An 18,051-nucleotide genomic window follows, 5' to 3' on the forward strand; every position below is an offset into this window, starting at 1 on the left:
AGGGATGCCCACTGTCCCCTACTTTATTTGATATGTACATAGATGAGGTATCGGATTTCATTGATAGAGAGGGTGACAGAGGTGCTCATATTGCAGTGACAGAGGTGCTCATCTTGCAGGGTCATGGATCCCTTTATTGTTGTATGCAGATAATATTGTATTGATAGCAGAATCACCAGATGGAATGCAGAGGCTTTCAATTTAGATGCATTACATAAATTCGCGGAGGACAGTGGACTGTTGGTAAACTTGGGTAAAACCAAAGTTATGCTGTTTAACACCACACCGCAGAGGGTTAGGAGATCGGCACCTACATTTGCATATGGCCAGGATATAGTAGAGTACACAGATACATACACTACCTTGGTGTAGTATTTGCAGGACCGAAGTTTACTCTTAAGAAAGCAGCGGATGTTAGATTGTCCACAGCCTCTGCGGCCTTGGGAGGGTTGGAGAGGATGTGTTCACAAGTGCAGTTTCAGGAACCACGAACAAAACTTTGGCTCTTTGATACTGTGGGGACTACTTCACCGGAGGAGACTACAACAAAGGATTAGAAGCATTCTAGCCAGACACCGAGAATGCTCCTAAGAATTTTATTTAATACTTTGTATTTAGTTTTTCACATTCACATTTATTTTCACACTTGCACACTTTCCACACTTAGTACTTTAGTACTAAGGTACTCAGACATTGTAACAGATTCACCACTTTTGTATCAGTTTGGTCTCATAGGTCATTCTGGCCTTTTGAAGACGTTAATATAACATTTCATTTCATTTCATTTCTCTCTCCCCCCTCCCCCCTCCCCTACCTAGAGGGCTCTTCATTTGACTATGTACAGTTGTGTGGTCTTATGCTTTTGTGCCGAGGCAAGAGCCTCTTTGAGCAGGAACAGCAGTAGCTAACCGCTACTCCAAAAGCAGGCACCGGTGAGGGTGATGACCTCACCTTACAAGTGCATTATCAGCGCTGGTTATGCGCTGTTTTTGGACTGTTTTGCAGCCGTATGGACGCCAGAAGCATTGGGAACAGTGTCCCACTGCTAGAGGACAGTTCCAAGACTGTTTAGGGCTGAAAACAAGGTAAGAACCAGTAAATACAGGGAGCTGAAATTACTGGTTTTGGGCTGAAAACAGTGGGTTTATGTCTTTGGAAGCGAGTTCCAGTAGGGGGATTTGTTTAGGGAGAGTTTTGGGGCTGTTTTGCTGCCGAAATTTTTCTAGAATAGGTGTGATCTAGTCGGATATAGGTGAAGATCCCCTGGACTCTAGTTTTGTAACTTTACTCTCTAAAGGAATAAAGAAATAACGAAAGGGGCGCCAGTTTTTGGGGCCTACAGGTTGTCGGCGTCTGCTCGGTGCATTCTAGCTTCCGAGCAGTGTGTGCTTTGAAGTGTTAATTCTCGTTACAGGTTCCTTCTGCAAGGTTTTTCAGTCTTAAAGTAAAGTTTTGGGTGAAAGCCAAAGTCTACCACCCTACGGGCCGTTTTCATAGTGTTCCTTCTGTTCAGTTGTCTGTGTTTTATTCTTTATACATTGATCCACCACCTTCTTGAAGTTTCTATCTAGTATGACTGAATTCACTTTTCAAACTTATTCTACCCTCCCCTATGAGTTAGCAGTAACCCATCTCGAAGTGTCAGAGGAGAGAGTCCAGCAAAATCTACATTTGGGTTCCCTACCCTCTCTACACCCTTACCCTCTCTACCTCTCGTCCCTACCTGCACCTCCTCGCCCCTACCCACCCCACTCACCTCTCTCGTCCCTCTCCATCCCATCACTTGCCTCTACCTAGTGTCCTCTCACCCCTACCCACTTCTCTCTACCTCTCCCCCCTACCCAACCCCACCTCGCCCCTACCTTGTCCTCTCCTGCCCCCAACCAACCCCACCTCGCCTCTACCCAACCCCCCTCACCCCTACCCACTATATCCCTCGCTCCTAACCATGCCTCCTCGCCCCAACCCATTCACCCCTCGTCCCTGCCCACCCATTCACCCCTCGTCCCTACTCACCCCTCTCAACTCTCACCCCTGCACCCCTCACCCCTACTCGCTCACCTCTTGCCCATACCTACCCTTCTCACACCCTTGCCTCTACCCGCATCTCCTCGGCCCTATCCACTCTCTTCCCTTGCCCATATCTTCAGCGTATATTTTGTATGCCACCTCCATCAACATCGCTCCTAGTTGTCCAACATCTACAGCGTCTTCAGTTTGCAACTACAGTGTCTTTCATTAGCAGACAGTCTCATATGGCAGCCTTGAGGAGGATGCCTGCCCTTGTTGAAAGGCCTATTAGTTCTGCTGATGAAGAATCTGACAACAATAGCCATGGAGTCACAAATGTGTCTTCGAGTGCAACTAGTGACAAAAGCTACAGAGCATGTGCACACGATTCGGCTTCGGATTCAAGCTCAGAATCAGGCCCTTTCAACACCCAAGAAGAAGATCCCAAAGGAAAAAAGAAGAGTAACCATCAATTGTTACGCCATGAGATTAGCAGGCCTGCAAAATCAGGCAAAATTCACTTGAAATTTTCTCCTGCAGCAACCTATCCATCCCTTTAGGAAGTCCTCTCTGGCGATCAACCGCAAGAACTAGTTCTAACGGTGCAGATTTACCGGATGATGTTCCTGTCGCTACGGTCCATGAGCTTCTGAACCTTTTTCAAAAGGTACTGGGTCAAATGCTTCCTGCTACACGGATTGATCATGTGCTGGGAATGACCAGCTTTTTGTCTTTGAAGCAGGATATGCGCACATACTCCCAACTTTTCAAAGATGCTACCATTTAGGCATGTCAAGAATTGCTCCGTGCTGACCACCCTGACTACGCAAGGAACAAAGCACTTTTGGCAGTCTTCAAGTATTACTTTCTGGTCTGAGATGCCAAAAAGTCAAAGGGAAGATGTGATCTGGCCATGATGTTCCCACATTGTGATGGCCTCTACTGCATGATTTATACTATACCTTGTGGATTTCATCAGATTCTTTATACCTCACTCCAGTCGAGGGCAAAAAGATTTAGAGTCCAAGTGCAATCCTTGCAATCGATCTTTTAATGTTTTGCAGTCCCCATGTTGGCCTGGGTCATCAACATCCATGTCAGCCCTCTAGATGTGAATGAGGATACGTAACGGGTGCATTCAAAAGCGAAGAGGAAATCTCTTGGAAGTGCTGTGGATCCAACACTAGAGTAGAAGAACAAGAACAACGCAAAAGTGGTGAAAGACACGACAAAGTCCCTACTGCCCTTGCCATTCTTAGACAGTCAGACTAGAGTGACGCACCTTCCATGACACTCCCCTTCTACTTCCACTCCTAGTTCTACTTGGCCGGTGATCAGCTCTGCCATTTCCGGTCCACCTCTTCATGTTATGTTTGAGGCTTCTCCAACGCATGCTCCTCTCCCTACTCTTTCCATCTTCACTCCTACCACAACCACAGTGACTATTTCCCACACCCCACCTGCAATTACCTCTTTTCCTATACCTATCTCAGTGTCACCCACTATGTATGCTACTGGCTCACATGCAGTGCCACTTGCGAGCCCTATACCATCAGACATTACTGTTGGATCTTCAGTTGTGGAAGACTCTACTATACTATTCTAGCTCTCTGTGGAGATACTATTAGAGTCAAAGAATTCTGTCGTTAACATTGAGCTGGGAGTAGAGCGGTTGGCTGCTACTTACCAACGCCACTCAACCATATATTCGGCCATGGAGGGATGTCTGTCTGTTGCAAAGAGCACAACCGTGGACAGAGATGCCACCTTTTTTGCATTGTGACAAGCGTTAAGGGTGAAATCCCAAATCATCGACGACCTCAAAGCTCAAGTTCAGGGATTTCGGGAGATTCTACTATACAGAGATATGGGGGCTCAGGCTCTTGTTGCTATGTGATATGGATGGACTGGTCCAATGGGACAGGTATAGAGTGGGACAGGTATAGACTTAGGTACAAACTCCTATAGGGTATGCACAGCTAGGTCCTTCTACGTAGTTCATGGAACCTACACGGTTTATGGGAGGTGCTCAGCTCAGCATTTCGACTACTATCTAGGTTTTAGTAGTCTGCCCACATGACATACATGCAGCCGACTGAGAGATTTCCTTGCAACAGCTCTGTCGGTGCACATCGCCATGGTTGTATTAGTCCGTTGTCTTAGTACACTTCATGATAGGCGCTTCCATCTTCTGAGTAGCAAATGGCTGCTCCTTTCACAGAGAGCCAACTTGTAGAGAGTAGGGTGCATCAACAGGCTCCCACCATCAATCTTATGGTTCCACCTCCGGAGGCTGATACTTTGGGTGCTGAAACAAACGAAGGGAATGGATCTCCCGGCTACACGGACCGCCTATAGATATGCGTTGGACGAACCATCCGGCCATAGCCACCATCCTACAGCTCCCCCCTGCAGGGGCCAACATCCAAGGACGTAGGCGTGCACCTGTAAGACCGAGCTTCCCATACCTCCCGGCCTCACCTCCATGAGGTGACCTCGCGCACTCCTAGCCTCGCGGGCTAACCACTAGCACTCTGCCAGTGGGGGTCGATAGTTGCAAATGAGGCCTTGGCCTCCCTTTGATAATAGTGGTTGGCCACACTGGCCGCATTCACACTACGTCTGTCCGGACACTGGACGCCCATCCCGACGGCATCTGGGCTAGATTCCCTGTCCTATGAGTGGGACATAACATACTTCCCTCCTTAAGAACCATTGATGTCCTCATTAATGAGGTGTGTATATTGAGCTTTCAGAGCTCTAACTGGTTCCCAAGTAACAAACCTTTCAGGTTGACCCTTCCATTTAATTAAGTACTCTTCATAAGCCTTTTGGCGCGAATGACGAGTACGATGATCTAAACCTGCCTCCAGTTCTCGAGGAATATACTTAGTTTGCATATCTTGCCATACATTTTCCTCGATGAGCACAACAACGTCGGCTTCGCCCAATTTTACTCTAAGGCGGCTGACATGAAACATTGAAACACCGAAGGAAGAGCCAGTTTAAAGCAACATGGCCAATTTTCTTTGTGATCAAGAATGGAATTTTCTCATTAAATTTACTGATTTTCGACGAAAATTAGTGAATTTTTTATTGAATTGCTGATTTTAGATTAAAAATCAGCATGCAGTAAACATTCTCTGCAATCTCTTTCTTTGTGCGAAGCATAGATAGATAGATAGATATATATATATGTGTGTGTATATATATATATATATATATATATATATATATATATATATATATATATATATATATATATATATATATATATATATATATATATGTATGTGTATATGTATGTATATATATGTATGTGTATATGTATGTATATATATGTATGTGTATATGTATGTATATATATGTATGTGTATATGTATGTATATATATGTATATATATATATATATATATATATATATATATATAGAGAGAGAGAGAGAGAGAGAGAGAGAGAGAGAGAGAGAGAGAGAGGCCACGCAACAGTTCTCTCTCTTCGATATGCTTCAACGTCAGCGTTTGATTTTCATATGCTAGGCTTTTCTTTGTTTCTTCTTATGATTAGTGACCCTTTTTAAGTATGGTCAGGACACTTTAAATTTTTTAAGCTAAGTGTGAACCCTGCATATTATCAATGAGTCACTTACAGAGACTTAAAAGTCTGCAAAAATCTCACTTTTGAGTCCCCTTCTCGTCTCCTGAGCCCTCCTCTCTCACCCGCTTGCGCTCACGCTCCCGCCATCACTAGTTCGCCTTCACATGCTCACGCCAACACACAGAGCTCTTCACAGTTAACTTTTCGCGATCGAAAAGTGCAGAAAAGGCCTTAGTTTCGCATGAAACCTTCAGTTTTTCACGCAGTTTGCCATGGATTCTTCCAGCTCGGATGTGCAGCGTGAAGACGCGCCAGGTAATGTTCAAATTCTGTTGAGGCATGCTCTATACACATGGATTACAAGTACTTTCCATAGTTTCGACCAACGTGTTACCGCTCTGGAAAACGCGAACGTTCAGACGAACATTCGCTTGGCCTCTCTCGAAGGGGTTGTGCAAGGGCTTAGTCCCCGACTTACCGCTCTGGAAATACGGCTTAGTCGATGACTGTGCGAATTTTCGAGGACAAAACCCATCTGTAGCAATTGCGGACGCAGATTGCTGCTTTTGGGCGCTCACAGGGTTGTCCAACTGCCACAATTTCGTACAAAACTACAAATTTCTCAGGAGAGGAGAAAGAATGTACGGAATTGGCTGTAAATAACTGGCTGCATCAGTGGTCCACGTATTTTGACCTTCATGGGTAGCATGATAAACGGAGAATTCAGACGATTCCTCTCTATTTACGCAGTAAGGCGCTTATCTGGTGGCGCGACATGACAGAGAAGCCTACGACTTGAGCTGATTTTTGTGTGAAATTCAAGAGGGATTTCGGCAAAATGGATCCTTTGATAAGTACACCACGGCTTTCAAAGAAGCGCTCACATTCTGCAAGGTGGACTCTACGCAAGCTGTGCACATGTACCTGCTGGGATTACATGAAGATTACCATTGGACCTTAATGAAGGACAAAACCCCGACTGACGTCGAGAATGCAGTAGCAAAGGCCAGGACGTTCCATTTGATAAATGGAGCGAACTATGCGAAGAAAAGAACTGCAAATTATTAATCCAGTGAGGGCGCTTCGAGGAAGGGACCTTGATTCCAGCATAAGTCCAAATCAACACCGAGATCTTTTCAGGAGAAGAAGAAAGCCAAAAATGCTTCAATTGTTGATGCAGTGAAGAAGGATGCTTGCTTTGGATGTGGCTAGACGGGTCATCAAATCAAGGATTGCCCCAAGAAGAAGAAGAAGACACAGAAACTGCAAGGTCGTCCTTCAATTTAGATTCACGAGATCTCAGGTAACTCTGATGTCATTCAAGTTGAAATCCATCATTTAACGCACAGTCCATGCACTAACTGTACTTTTAGCACCAAAGTGTTTGATAAGCACGATCTTCTCTGTTTCCCCGGGAAGATCAATGGTTACGACTTGACCATACTCGATAATGGAAGCTCACACAATTTTGCGGATGTGCAAAATTGGTGCAGAAATTGAGCCTACGGACGCGGAACTGTGATCATGGGTATCGCGTGAAGATGGCTCGTGGCGAGGATACGGATGTATGGAATCGGAGAGTTCCAGATTTGTTGCTCTAGGTAGCTGACTACAAAGAGAACGTGGATTTCCACATCAAGCGCCTGGACAGAGTAGATGTTATTTTAGGAACTCCATGATTTTATGATAAACAGGACTCATTGTATATAGACTATGTACATTACTCTCTTGTTTTTGTTATGCAGCACATGCCTCATGTATCTGTGTCACTTTGTAATCAGAAATCTATAAATAATGGTTTTGCAATACGAGTTGTTACTGCTTTGGAAATGTATAAAGATACAATGTCTTCTGATGTTGACTTTTATCAATGTGTACCATCTGTTTGGTTTGATTCATTAGTGCTTGGTACTTACTGTCACTGAATTTCGTAAAAATGTTTCATGTTCTTTTGTTGAACTTGGGGATTTCTACGAATCCAACCTTATCCAAGAAATCATGACTGATTTCAAGGATGTTTTTCCTAATGATCTACCTCCTGGATTGCCGCCTTCGAGAGGAGTAGATCATGGCATTGATTTGGTGGCTGGTAGTCAGCCCTTCTCAAAGCAACCCTATCGGTTTAGTAAAACCGAGGAGGACGAGATTCAGTGATAGCTGAAAGATTATCTTAACAGGGGTTTTGTTAGACCAAGTAAATCCCGTGGGGAGCGTCAGTGTTACTTTCTCGAAAGAAGGATAACACTAAGCACTTCTGCATGGATTACAAGAGGTTGAATAAGCTCACTGTCAAGAATAAGTATCTGCTCCCATGCATGGATGATCTGATAGATCGGCTCTGTGGAGTGTTGTATTTTACAAAGATAGACCTGCAATCAAGCTATCATGAGATACGGATCAAACTGGAAGATATTCCTAAGACAGGTTTCCATATGTGTTATGGTTACTACGAGTTTTTGGTCTTGTCTTTTGGTTTGACCAATGCTCCAGCTACGTTTCAGTAGATGATGAATGATCTGCTGAGACCGTTTCAACTTCGTTCTTGTATTTCTCTATGATATCTGGATCTATAGCCGAAGTTTGTCTGAGAACTTAGCACATATTCACGCTATTCTCGAAGCATTGAGAACTGAGAAGCTTTATGCTAAGCCTTCCAAGTGTGAATTCTTCAAGAAAGAGCTCCTGTACTTGGGTCACATCATTTCTCGCGATGGAATTCGCGTTGACCTTGAAAAGTTGCATAAAGTGCAAAATTGGCCCATTTTTAAGAACGTCCGCCATGTAAAGTCCTTTTTAGGCTTTACAGGATTCTTTCGAAAATTTATTAAGGATTACTCTAAAGTCGTTGCTCTGCTTACGCAACTTTTAAAAGGAGGGATGAAAGGGCCGAAGACTTCGGGTCCTCACCGTAAAGGTAATCCCACATTAGTCTGGAATGAGCGTCTCGATGAGAGCTTTCATGCACTAAAGCACTTGGTGACTACTGCACCAATATTGCATATTGTGGATCCTAGCAAATCGTTTGTGGTTGAAACGGATGCTAGTGATTATGCCATTGGTGCGGCATTATACTAGGATGGACGTCATGTTGCTTTTGAAAGTAAGAATCTTTTTGACGCTGAGATGCGTTATCCAACGTATGAGAAGGAGTTTACGCTGTAGTCCACGCCTTAAGAAAATGGCGACACTACTTGTATGGATCTACATTTGTTGCATGGACAAATCATCATTCTTTGCGCTATGTGTGGTTAGGGTGATCTCAGAGGCCGGAAGGCTAGATGGATTGAGCTTATGCAAGAGTTTGACTATGAGATCCGTTATAGAAAAGGATCCAGCAATCGAGTTGCCGATGCACTCAGGAGGAATCCTGAGGTTAATGCCTTGTCTATGGATGAAATCTCGACGTACTTCTCTCTCTCTCTCAGAGGGCTATGTTGTTCCGATGGCTATTTTGGTAAGATATGGAACGAGGTCAAAACGGGGCATGACTCGTACACAGGCTTGGGTGATCCGGAGACCCAAGTGAGTCGTGCCTGTGAGACGAGACAACGACAATATTCCATTAGAGGTTGACTATTGTTCAGAAATGGAAAAGTCTACGTGCCGGAAACCGATGAGGTTCGACAAAGAATTTAGTGCGAATGCCACGATGTTCCTAGCGCTGGGTACCCAGGCATTCAAAGAACTTTGGATTTGGTCGAGTGATATTTCTATTAGCCAAGGATGCGCTCTTACATAGAGAGCTATGTGAAACGATGCGCTCAGTGTCAGGTCAATAAGGCAGAGCGCCTTAGGAAAGATGGGTTGCTACATCCATTGGAAATCCCAGATGCCAAGTGGCAAAGTATTTCCATGGACTTTATCATTGGTTTTCCAAATACTAGTCGAGGCAATGATGCCATTTGGGTTGTGGTCGATAGACTTACAAAAATGGCAAAATTTATACCAACGAAGTCGACGGTAAAAAGCCATGAGTTGGCGATTTTATTTGTCGATCAGCTTTATTAGCTGTACGGTCTGCCAGAGGATATTGTCAATGATTGAGATACTAAGTTCATTGGCCGATTTTGGCGAGACGTGTTTGCTCATCTTCAGACGAAGTTGAGTATGTCATCTTCTGACCATTCTAAGTCCGACGAAAAAACTGAGAGGATGAATTAAACGTTAGAGGACATGTTGAGAGCCTATGTCTCTCACAGGCAGTCTGATTGGGAAAGACATCTTCCACAATTAGAGTTTGCCTATAATAGTAGCAAGCATTCTGCTATTGGATTTAGCCCATCCATGCTGATGTATGGATTCGAGCCTAAATCCCCAATTGCTATTGGCCTAGAAAAAGTCAAGGAACACCAAGCTCGTGATTTTTTGTATGACATGTAAGAAATGCTCGAATTTGCTAAGGATAGTATAAGGACGGCTCGTGATCAAGTCGCTACTTATGCTAATCAAAAGAGATCTCCAAGGATTGTAGGTGTGGGACAATGGGTCTATCTGAAGATACCCAAGGATTCCAAGACTATGCGAACACGAAAGCATTATAAGCTTTCAGCTAGATATTGTGGTCCATTCTTGATCACAAAGAAAATTGGCCAAGTTGCCTATAAATTGGCTCTTCCTTCGGATGTTAGTGTACATCCAGTGTTTCATGTCAGCCGCCTTAAAGTAAAATCAGGCAAAGCCGACGTTGTTGTGCCTATCGAGGAAATGTATGGCAAGATATGCAAACTGAGTATATTCCTCAAGAACCTGAGGCAGTTTTAGATCATCGTACTCGTCATTCGCGCCGAAAGGCTTATGACGAATACTTAATTAAATGGAAGGGTCAATCTGAAAGGTTTGCTACTTGGAACCAGTAAGAGCTTTGAAAGCTCAGTATCCCCACTTTATTGATGAGGACATCAATGGTTCTTAAGGGGGGGAGTATGTTATGTCCCGCTCAGAGGAGAGGGGATCTAGCCCAGACGCCGTCGGGATGGGCGTCGAGTGTCCGGACGGACGTAGTGTGAACTCGGCCACTGTGGCCGGCCATTATTATAAAAGGGAGGCCAAGGCCTCATTTGTAGTTATCGACCCCCATTGGCAAAGTGCCAGTGGTTAGCTCGCGAGGCTAGGAGTGCACGAGGTCACCTCGAGGAGGTGAGGCCCGGTGGTATGGGACACCCGGTCTTACAGGTGCACGCCTACGTCCTCGGACGCTGCCCCAGCACGGGGGAGCTGCCGGATGGTGGCTATGGTCGGGTGGTTCATCTGACGCGTGTCTGTAGGCGGTCCCTATAGCTGGGAGATCCATTCCCTTCGTTCGTGTCACCTGCACATTGGAGCCTTGACATGTCCATTGTATTTGTGACTCCTGGCTTGGAACCGAGTGTGCTGCCAGCTAGAATCTGTATGGTTCTATGAGTTTGTCGAGTTCCATCGAGATCTGAGTCTGTTCTGGTGCTTTGAGTTGTTGTTCCATTGCTGTGTGATGTTTTCTTTGTGTTGGAGTGAGGTTGCATGCATATTGCACTGAGGAGTACCCACTGTAGAGAGCACGACACACTTTTCCTGCTACACCTTGTCAGCACATTAGTTTTCAGTGTAAGTCACAAGAGTAGGATTGTTATTTGCAAGTGCATGTGCAGGGGTTTATTATGCTATAACTTGTAGAACTTGGAGATTCATTGAGATTTTAAATTTACTAGTACACAAGACTAACAGTGCTACAATTCAAAGATGATCAAGACGGTAAGCGGGTACAAAGCTAGAATGGTAGCAAAAGGCTATGCATAGATGTATGGAATTGATTATGACGAGACTTTCAGCCCTGTCACATAAAATAATACAAATCTTGATGTCATGGGTATAGAAGAACAAACTTGGTTTTCAATTTGAAAAGTTCCCTCTTTTCTTTTATGAGACATGTCTTTCTTTTTTATGATGGTAAATGCTGATTAACATTTTCTTGTTCTGTCCACAATTGCTGGACATTTCAGGACGGTTGACACTAACAGATCATTGTCTTTACTTTGAGCCTTCATCATTAGTGTCACACAAGGATGCCATAAAGTATGACCTCTCATTGCCGATAGATCACAGAGTCTCTACAGAGCTTGCTGGACCGTGGGGTTCACGAATGTTTGACAAGGCTATCAATTACCAAACAACTTCTCCGTGAGTCTCAATACTTAATGAAAGAATCCTTGTAAATAATTGCTTATGTGTATTAAAGTAGGCATATTGGGATATTCGTAACTGGATTTGATATGTTCAGTTGTTCCCTTGGCTTCATGTGAAGGCAGTGAACAACGTATAGTCTTTGAGTTTCCGGAGCTGCTTGGATCTAGGAGACGGGACTATTGGCTTGCTATAATACAAGAGGTCATTGATGCTCAGAAGATCATTAGAAAGTACAAGCTAGAAAGTACGTGCAAGATAGAAGCATTAGCAAGGAGTGCATTGGGAATTGTGCGGTTACAAGCTACAAGAGAAATGCAGCTTTTAATAGCAAGTCCGGGCGCTCTTCTCACATTTAACTTGGCACAAAACATGTTACGCGGAGGTGATCATGTCTTGGAGGCTTTATTGTCTACATTTGAAAATGCAACAAGTGAAGAGACCAGTCAGGGCATGAAGATAAATTCGACATGTTTGGTGCAAAAGTCTTTCAGAGATGCTTTGGAAAGCTTCAAGGTCTGGAAGACTGTACAATCTCAGCAACCATTATTCTATGCTGTCAAACATGGTGAGCCTACTCTTCTGGAAGTTGCAGTAAAAGAAGCAAGAGAAAGCTCAAAATATTTACATAATGCCAAGGAAAAAGAAGAGGAGGTTAAATTTGATGGCATTGGGACAAACATTACACTTTTGAAGGTAGCAGCATTTTTTCTTGTGGGTTGCATATATATGCAAGTGCCACAGATCTGTCTCTTTATGGTATCTTTCTATATTTTGTCTTTTATTGATTTTCTTCCCTTTTTGGCCTACTTTTACCTCCAAGGAACTTTTGCAACCTGTTAGAGCAGTATTAAGCTGGATAAGGACTCTTCTCTCATGGAACAAGCCTCTTCACACTATGATCGCTTTTATTCTGGTTGCTATCCTGATTTTAAGGTAAAACATAATCAAGTGCATTTCAATTTTTGTTATACTTGCCAGCACACATCCACAAGTAATCATTGAGCAAAGATCTGTGCGGAATTGATTCAGAAGTGTCAATGTGCTGTGTTGCACTCTTCCCTTACAGGCAAGACAACTGTATTGTTGTAAGCATTCTACAACCGAGCAGGAGTTAATATTGGAGGTTTCAAAACACTCTGGATATATGAGAGGCCGGGGGGGGGGGGGGGGGGGGGGGGGGGGGTTATATGGGTGCACATCTATATGCCCAGGCAAGTACAATCATGAAGTGCATCAAGCCTACTAGCTCCATCCTATATCAAACTGGGTGTAAGATGTGATGCATGGGTGGGTGTGGTGTAAGTGCTGCACATATGATTGCAGCTGGGTCTGCCAGCATTAGAGAAAATCTCTCTTGGGCTGCCTTGTGGTGACAAGTCTGGATCTCCTGGATCTGCATGGGATGGAGTCTTGGAGCTGTGTATCCTGGAGCTCGGGGGCGTATCATAGCTCTGACCATCTCAGCCTGCTGTATGGTAACCCCTCTTTGTGTCTGTGTCAGGGGCGGCAGTATGGTGGTGGTTCTCTACAAGAAGTTTGTAAGTTGTGACTGTCTGCCACCTCTGGTACCGCTACAGGTGCCAAGAGTGTCTCTCTATGTCTATGTCCCTCCACTAGAAAAAGGCCAAATCAACGGTGATCTCTAGATTCCATGAATCACCTCCTAGCCTCCCCTTACCACAGGACCACATTTTGTTACTTTGTACTTTTGTACTTTTTGTCCTTTCCCGATAGATGGGAGGACACACACATGTATATTTGATTTGTCTGATAGACCGACTCTGGCTTCTAATAGACGTAAAAAGATATTTCTTTCTTTCTGGGAGAAAACAAAATATTATGCATTTTGTATTGCTCTCTCGGATAGGAGCGAACAGTTATAAATTGTGCCTAGGTGTATTCAAATTCAATTGTAATCGCCTGGGTAATGAGCAAGGATCTGAAGACTGATGCAGCAAAACAGAATACTAAGTATTGAAAAGTGAGTTAAAACTGGAAAGTAGAAACCAACTGAGGTGTTGGATTGACTGCAGACATGCGAAGTATGTACAAGAAGAAGGAAGAGTCCAATCCTCTCAAATACTTTGAGAGGGATGCTGGGGCGGCGACACAGGGTGGCGGGTTGAGAAGTAGCAGGGACAAAAGTCACCTAATGCAGATGGATGGCTGGTGCCAGCTCACACTGCTAAGCCCACAAGGTGGAGATGCTCTCGGAGATCTCGGCTGTACCCTGGTTCCGCTGAACACTTTATGGCATAGTTTAACTATGATGCAAAGTAAGCACCAGCAGATTTAGACCTATGGTATGGTGTGAGAGATGTGGAGGATGAAGATGATGATGAGCTGCCAAGAGTGCACCCAATCTTGGGGAGAGCAGCAGGGGAATGAGGCTTCAAGAGGGGGCGATGGGCTAAAAAACGCAAGGAAATGGAGGTTACTCCTTAAAAAATGATGGCGTTAGGACATCCCGTTAAGCATTTTTGGCCTTGAGTTCCAACAACCAATAACCTAGAGTTTTGATAGTCCCTTATCAGAGGTCGTGGGACAGTTTAGACCCCTAAATGACCTGACTTGGCCCTAGCCTAGGCTGCATGCTGATGCGGCTGAGTGCGCATCAAAGTGCAGCAACACCCTTCAACACCTTGTACAAACCATTTATATAAAGAGGGTTGGAAAGTGACAAAACCTAATTCAAAGACTTGTTCCACCGTACAGGTTCACTGAACATGTGCACAAAATAGCTAGTTTGAAAACCTCTACACTGCTCTATAGATAAAGGTCGGCTCAGGGATTAATTTAAGCACCCCCTCTTGTCACATGGAGTTAGTGTGCACATGGTATCTCCTTCTGCTTAAGGTGAGAAGGTCCTTGCCAATCCATGCAACTTCATGTGTACTGCTATGATTGGACTTGAGGAAATACTACGCCATCATTGAACTTGAACCACCGAACTTTGTGCTTGAGAGTCCTGGTGCTCCTTAGAACGAATACTCCTCTGAGTTTCACCCTAAAACATTATCAACTAAGAAATATGGAACACATTAGGTATTGTCTTAGAAAATGGCAATCATAATTGCACAGTAACATTTCTTATCCACTTGCTTAAGGTGTTGCTTCAAGATTCTCAAATACATCCAATCACACCCTCTAAAGATATATCCTCTTGATGATTATTAGCACGTGTAGGATAAATTTTTGAGCTTTGCTAACTCTAAATCTTGTAAGAATCTCAGAAAAAGTTTGGCAAACTCAATTAACATCAGACATTTGTGTAATTCAAAAAAGATTAAAAAGGTTGACCAAATGAAGTCCCATAAGAAGTATGAATCATAGCAGTAGAATACAAGTCATGACTCATTGAAACAGCTTGAATAGAGGTAATTTTCTTCTGTATGAACTATTGATCACGAAGTTATCCCTTAAAGACATCAAAAGTATTATGTGAGCTAATTATAGATCTCAGTTTGACGAATAGATTGGAGATGAAATGCTCTAGTTCATGCATGGAACAGTGGGCTTGGTTTTCTAGTTAAACTTGTGTTTAATTTCACATGTCCGGAGATCCCCCGTGGACCGACTTTGAGGCTGGTACGATGGTTTACTTGGGCGGGAACATCCTCTAGTCATAGGCTCACGAACGGAGTATGTTCATATTGATATTGCTTATATATATAGCAAATTTAAAATCTTGTTGATGGAATTTACAAGTGGGAAACCTTAAAGCGAGGAAAACCCACAAAGTAAGAGATAAAAAAAGTGGAGTACCATGAGACTCCGAGGGCTAGAAACAATCAAAGTAGAGCGTATAGGCATTAAGAGTGATGTCCCCAATGTCATAAGCGAAATGCAATGCTTGACCAAGTGACAATTTGAAATAGGGAAACGGGTCAACATCACTGCCTTGAAACATTCATGAGTTTTGATGGTGCCAAATGGACCAGAGAACCCAAAGTCTGACCTTATTTAAAAATACCGTAAATTGGGAGTGTGAAGATTGGAGCACCCCAAGCCAAAACCATATGTGAAAAGTTTCGAAAGGGAAACGCAGCCGAAGAGAAGCCAACACTTGCCGAATGAAGGATCTAGAGCAGTGAAAACCCCACAATAAGTCGGCGGCTGCCAATGACCAAAGGATGGCGTGACAATATGCGCACACAAATGTGATACCCTGAGTGTTTTAGGGTTGTTGCTGTTCCACCAAGACTGGCAATAGCATAGCTTTCTGATTGAGAACATGACTTTGCAAATCCAAAATATTCAGCCCTTTAAGGTGCTTGGAGAACACAACTTGTCCATAGATAAAAGGGGAAGACCCTTTCTGTGAGACGAGGTGCGGCAGAAATGCTCCAAAATACTAGACCTAACGGATTGCAAGAGTAGCTGAGACATGGATAACAAAGGTAAGTAAAACTGCACATAAGCCATGCAAATGCACTGGACAATCGTGAGATGCAGATGTATTGGCCAAGTGGACAATTTCCAATAATTCAATTTGGAATGCAGACGTTGGAGTACCCAGCCCAACTGATACATCCCAAGCTAGCGGATAACCCATTTGACGAACTATGATGTGTGGAGGAACAATTTCCCCTTGCCATAATAGCTTATGCAAAGCATACTCATTCAGAAGTAATAACTTGGATTTACGAAAATTAACTTTGAGGCCTGCCGCCACCAAACAAGTGAAGATTATGCATAATTTTCTCCACATCATCATAGTGATTGTTCAAGGCATATATAAAGAGTCATCTGCATAGGCCTGGCCGATAAAGTGTTGCCCGGATGGTAATGTCAGGCCATGCAATCTACCAGTGGAGATCAAGGAATCGAAATACATAAGGAAGGGGTGAATAGCGATTGCATAAAACAAAGAACTGAGAGGACATCCTTGCCTTACTGAACGTCTTAGAGGGCAAGTCTGTGAGAAATCCATCCAACAAACCAGCAAAAGTGCTATGTGCATACAAGAAAAATACCACGCAGGATAGCTAAGCTCAAATCTCAGTTGCTGCATTGTATCTGCAATGTAGTCCCAAAGAACAATATCAAAGGCCTTTCCAATGTCAACCATGGCCAAGACATCTTGTCGAGTGTATTTTTGCATATTCCATTCCAATGATGGTATTCACAAGGTTATCAGTAATTTGATGTCGTGGAATGAAGCCATATTGAGATTGATGCGAGCCTTCATGTAGAAAGCACTTGAATTGATTAACAAGCATTTTGGCCATCAATTATATACCATGGGCATGAGCGTGATTGGTTGCCAATGAGAGAATTCTTCACATTGTGTATGCTTGGGTATCTACTTGAGTAAGCCTTCTTTCCAAGAGGGTAGTTCCTACTTCTCCCACACCGTATTCATCATTATCAGCAGTGGCAACGTTAGGTAGTCCCAAAAAGACAAGAAAAAATCAACATTAAGACCATCCCAACCAGGAGTTTTCCAACGGCCCAAATCAAGCAAGTTGGCATACAATTTCGTCTCAGTGGAAACAACTTCCGAGTCTTGAGCCTGGTGCATCGAAAGAATGGGAGTAACATGCGATAGAAACAAGTGAGGAGCTTGGTGAGCTTCTTGTGTGGGAGGTGAAGGAGCCTCAAAGATCTTGCCATTGATGAAAGTTTAATTCTCTGGATAGCTTGAGACTGCCTAGAATGATGCACATTGGAAGAATTGTTTAGAAGCACAACCGTTTGTCTCTAAAAGCTTGTTCACAAGCTTGGGTCTGCTATTTGGCCAATTTCCTCTCATCGTTATGTCATAACATAGTGCGAGCAAAGAGTAGCTCAGCCATTTTAGTCTTAGTAAGAGAGGAATTGTTAACCAAGTGCATTGATCTGTGACAAGTATCTTTTGCCTGCTTAACTTGTTCTCTCAATTTCAACAAATAATACTTTCCATTTTCTTGGATGACAGATTGAGCACTCATAACAAATCGAAACGAGGTTGTGTCCATGTCAACACATTTGAGATGTCAAAGGCGGGATGATGTCCACAATCTTAGTGCAAAATAGTTCATGCTTGAGATAAGCATTATTGACATGCAAAAGTTTCTTCTTAGGTAGGGAGTCATTGGCAGAAAAGGAGCCAAAATGTAGTTTTAAGCATATGGGAGCATGATCCAAGAGAGATAGGGTATAATCAGTCCTCATATCGCATACAAAGTCATCTTACTGTTGCATATGAAAAAGATATCGGCGATCCAATCGAGTGCGATACATGGATCGAGCATTATGTTGAAATGTGAATCTTGATCATCCGCATGCAAAAGGGGCCACAAAT

At 43.5% G+C, this 18,051-nt stretch overlaps 1 protein-coding gene across 8 annotated transcripts in view; it reads left to right on the forward strand.

Moving 5' to 3' along the window:
• Positions 1-18,051, forward strand: part of LOC147429139 (uncharacterized) — a 271,770-nt gene that overhangs the window by 146,761 nt on the left and 106,958 nt on the right. For 4 of the 8 annotated variants that reach the window (XM_086495407.1, XM_086495402.1, XM_086495401.1 and 1 more), the window contains 4 exons: positions 11,582-11,759; positions 11,888-12,458; positions 12,586-12,698; positions 12,832-13,581. In XM_086495407.1, coding sequence (XP_086351533.1) covers positions 11,582-11,759; positions 11,888-12,458; positions 12,586-12,698; positions 12,832-12,880 — 911 coding nt within the window. In that variant the 3' untranslated portion in view covers positions 12,881-13,581. Of the gene's footprint in view, positions 1-11,581; positions 11,760-11,887; positions 12,459-12,585; positions 12,699-12,831; positions 13,582-18,051 lie in introns of those variants that run through there. The other 4 variants (XR_015185826.1, XM_086495403.1, XM_086495404.1 and 1 more) reach the window with 1 other exon arrangement.

This window comes from Adiantum capillus-veneris, chromosome 22, assembly GCF_014529385.1.
Source record: "Adiantum capillus-veneris isolate H3 chromosome 22, ASM1452938v2, whole genome shotgun sequence".
Classification (NCBI taxonomy): Eukaryota; Viridiplantae; Streptophyta; class Polypodiopsida; order Polypodiales; family Pteridaceae; genus Adiantum; species Adiantum capillus-veneris.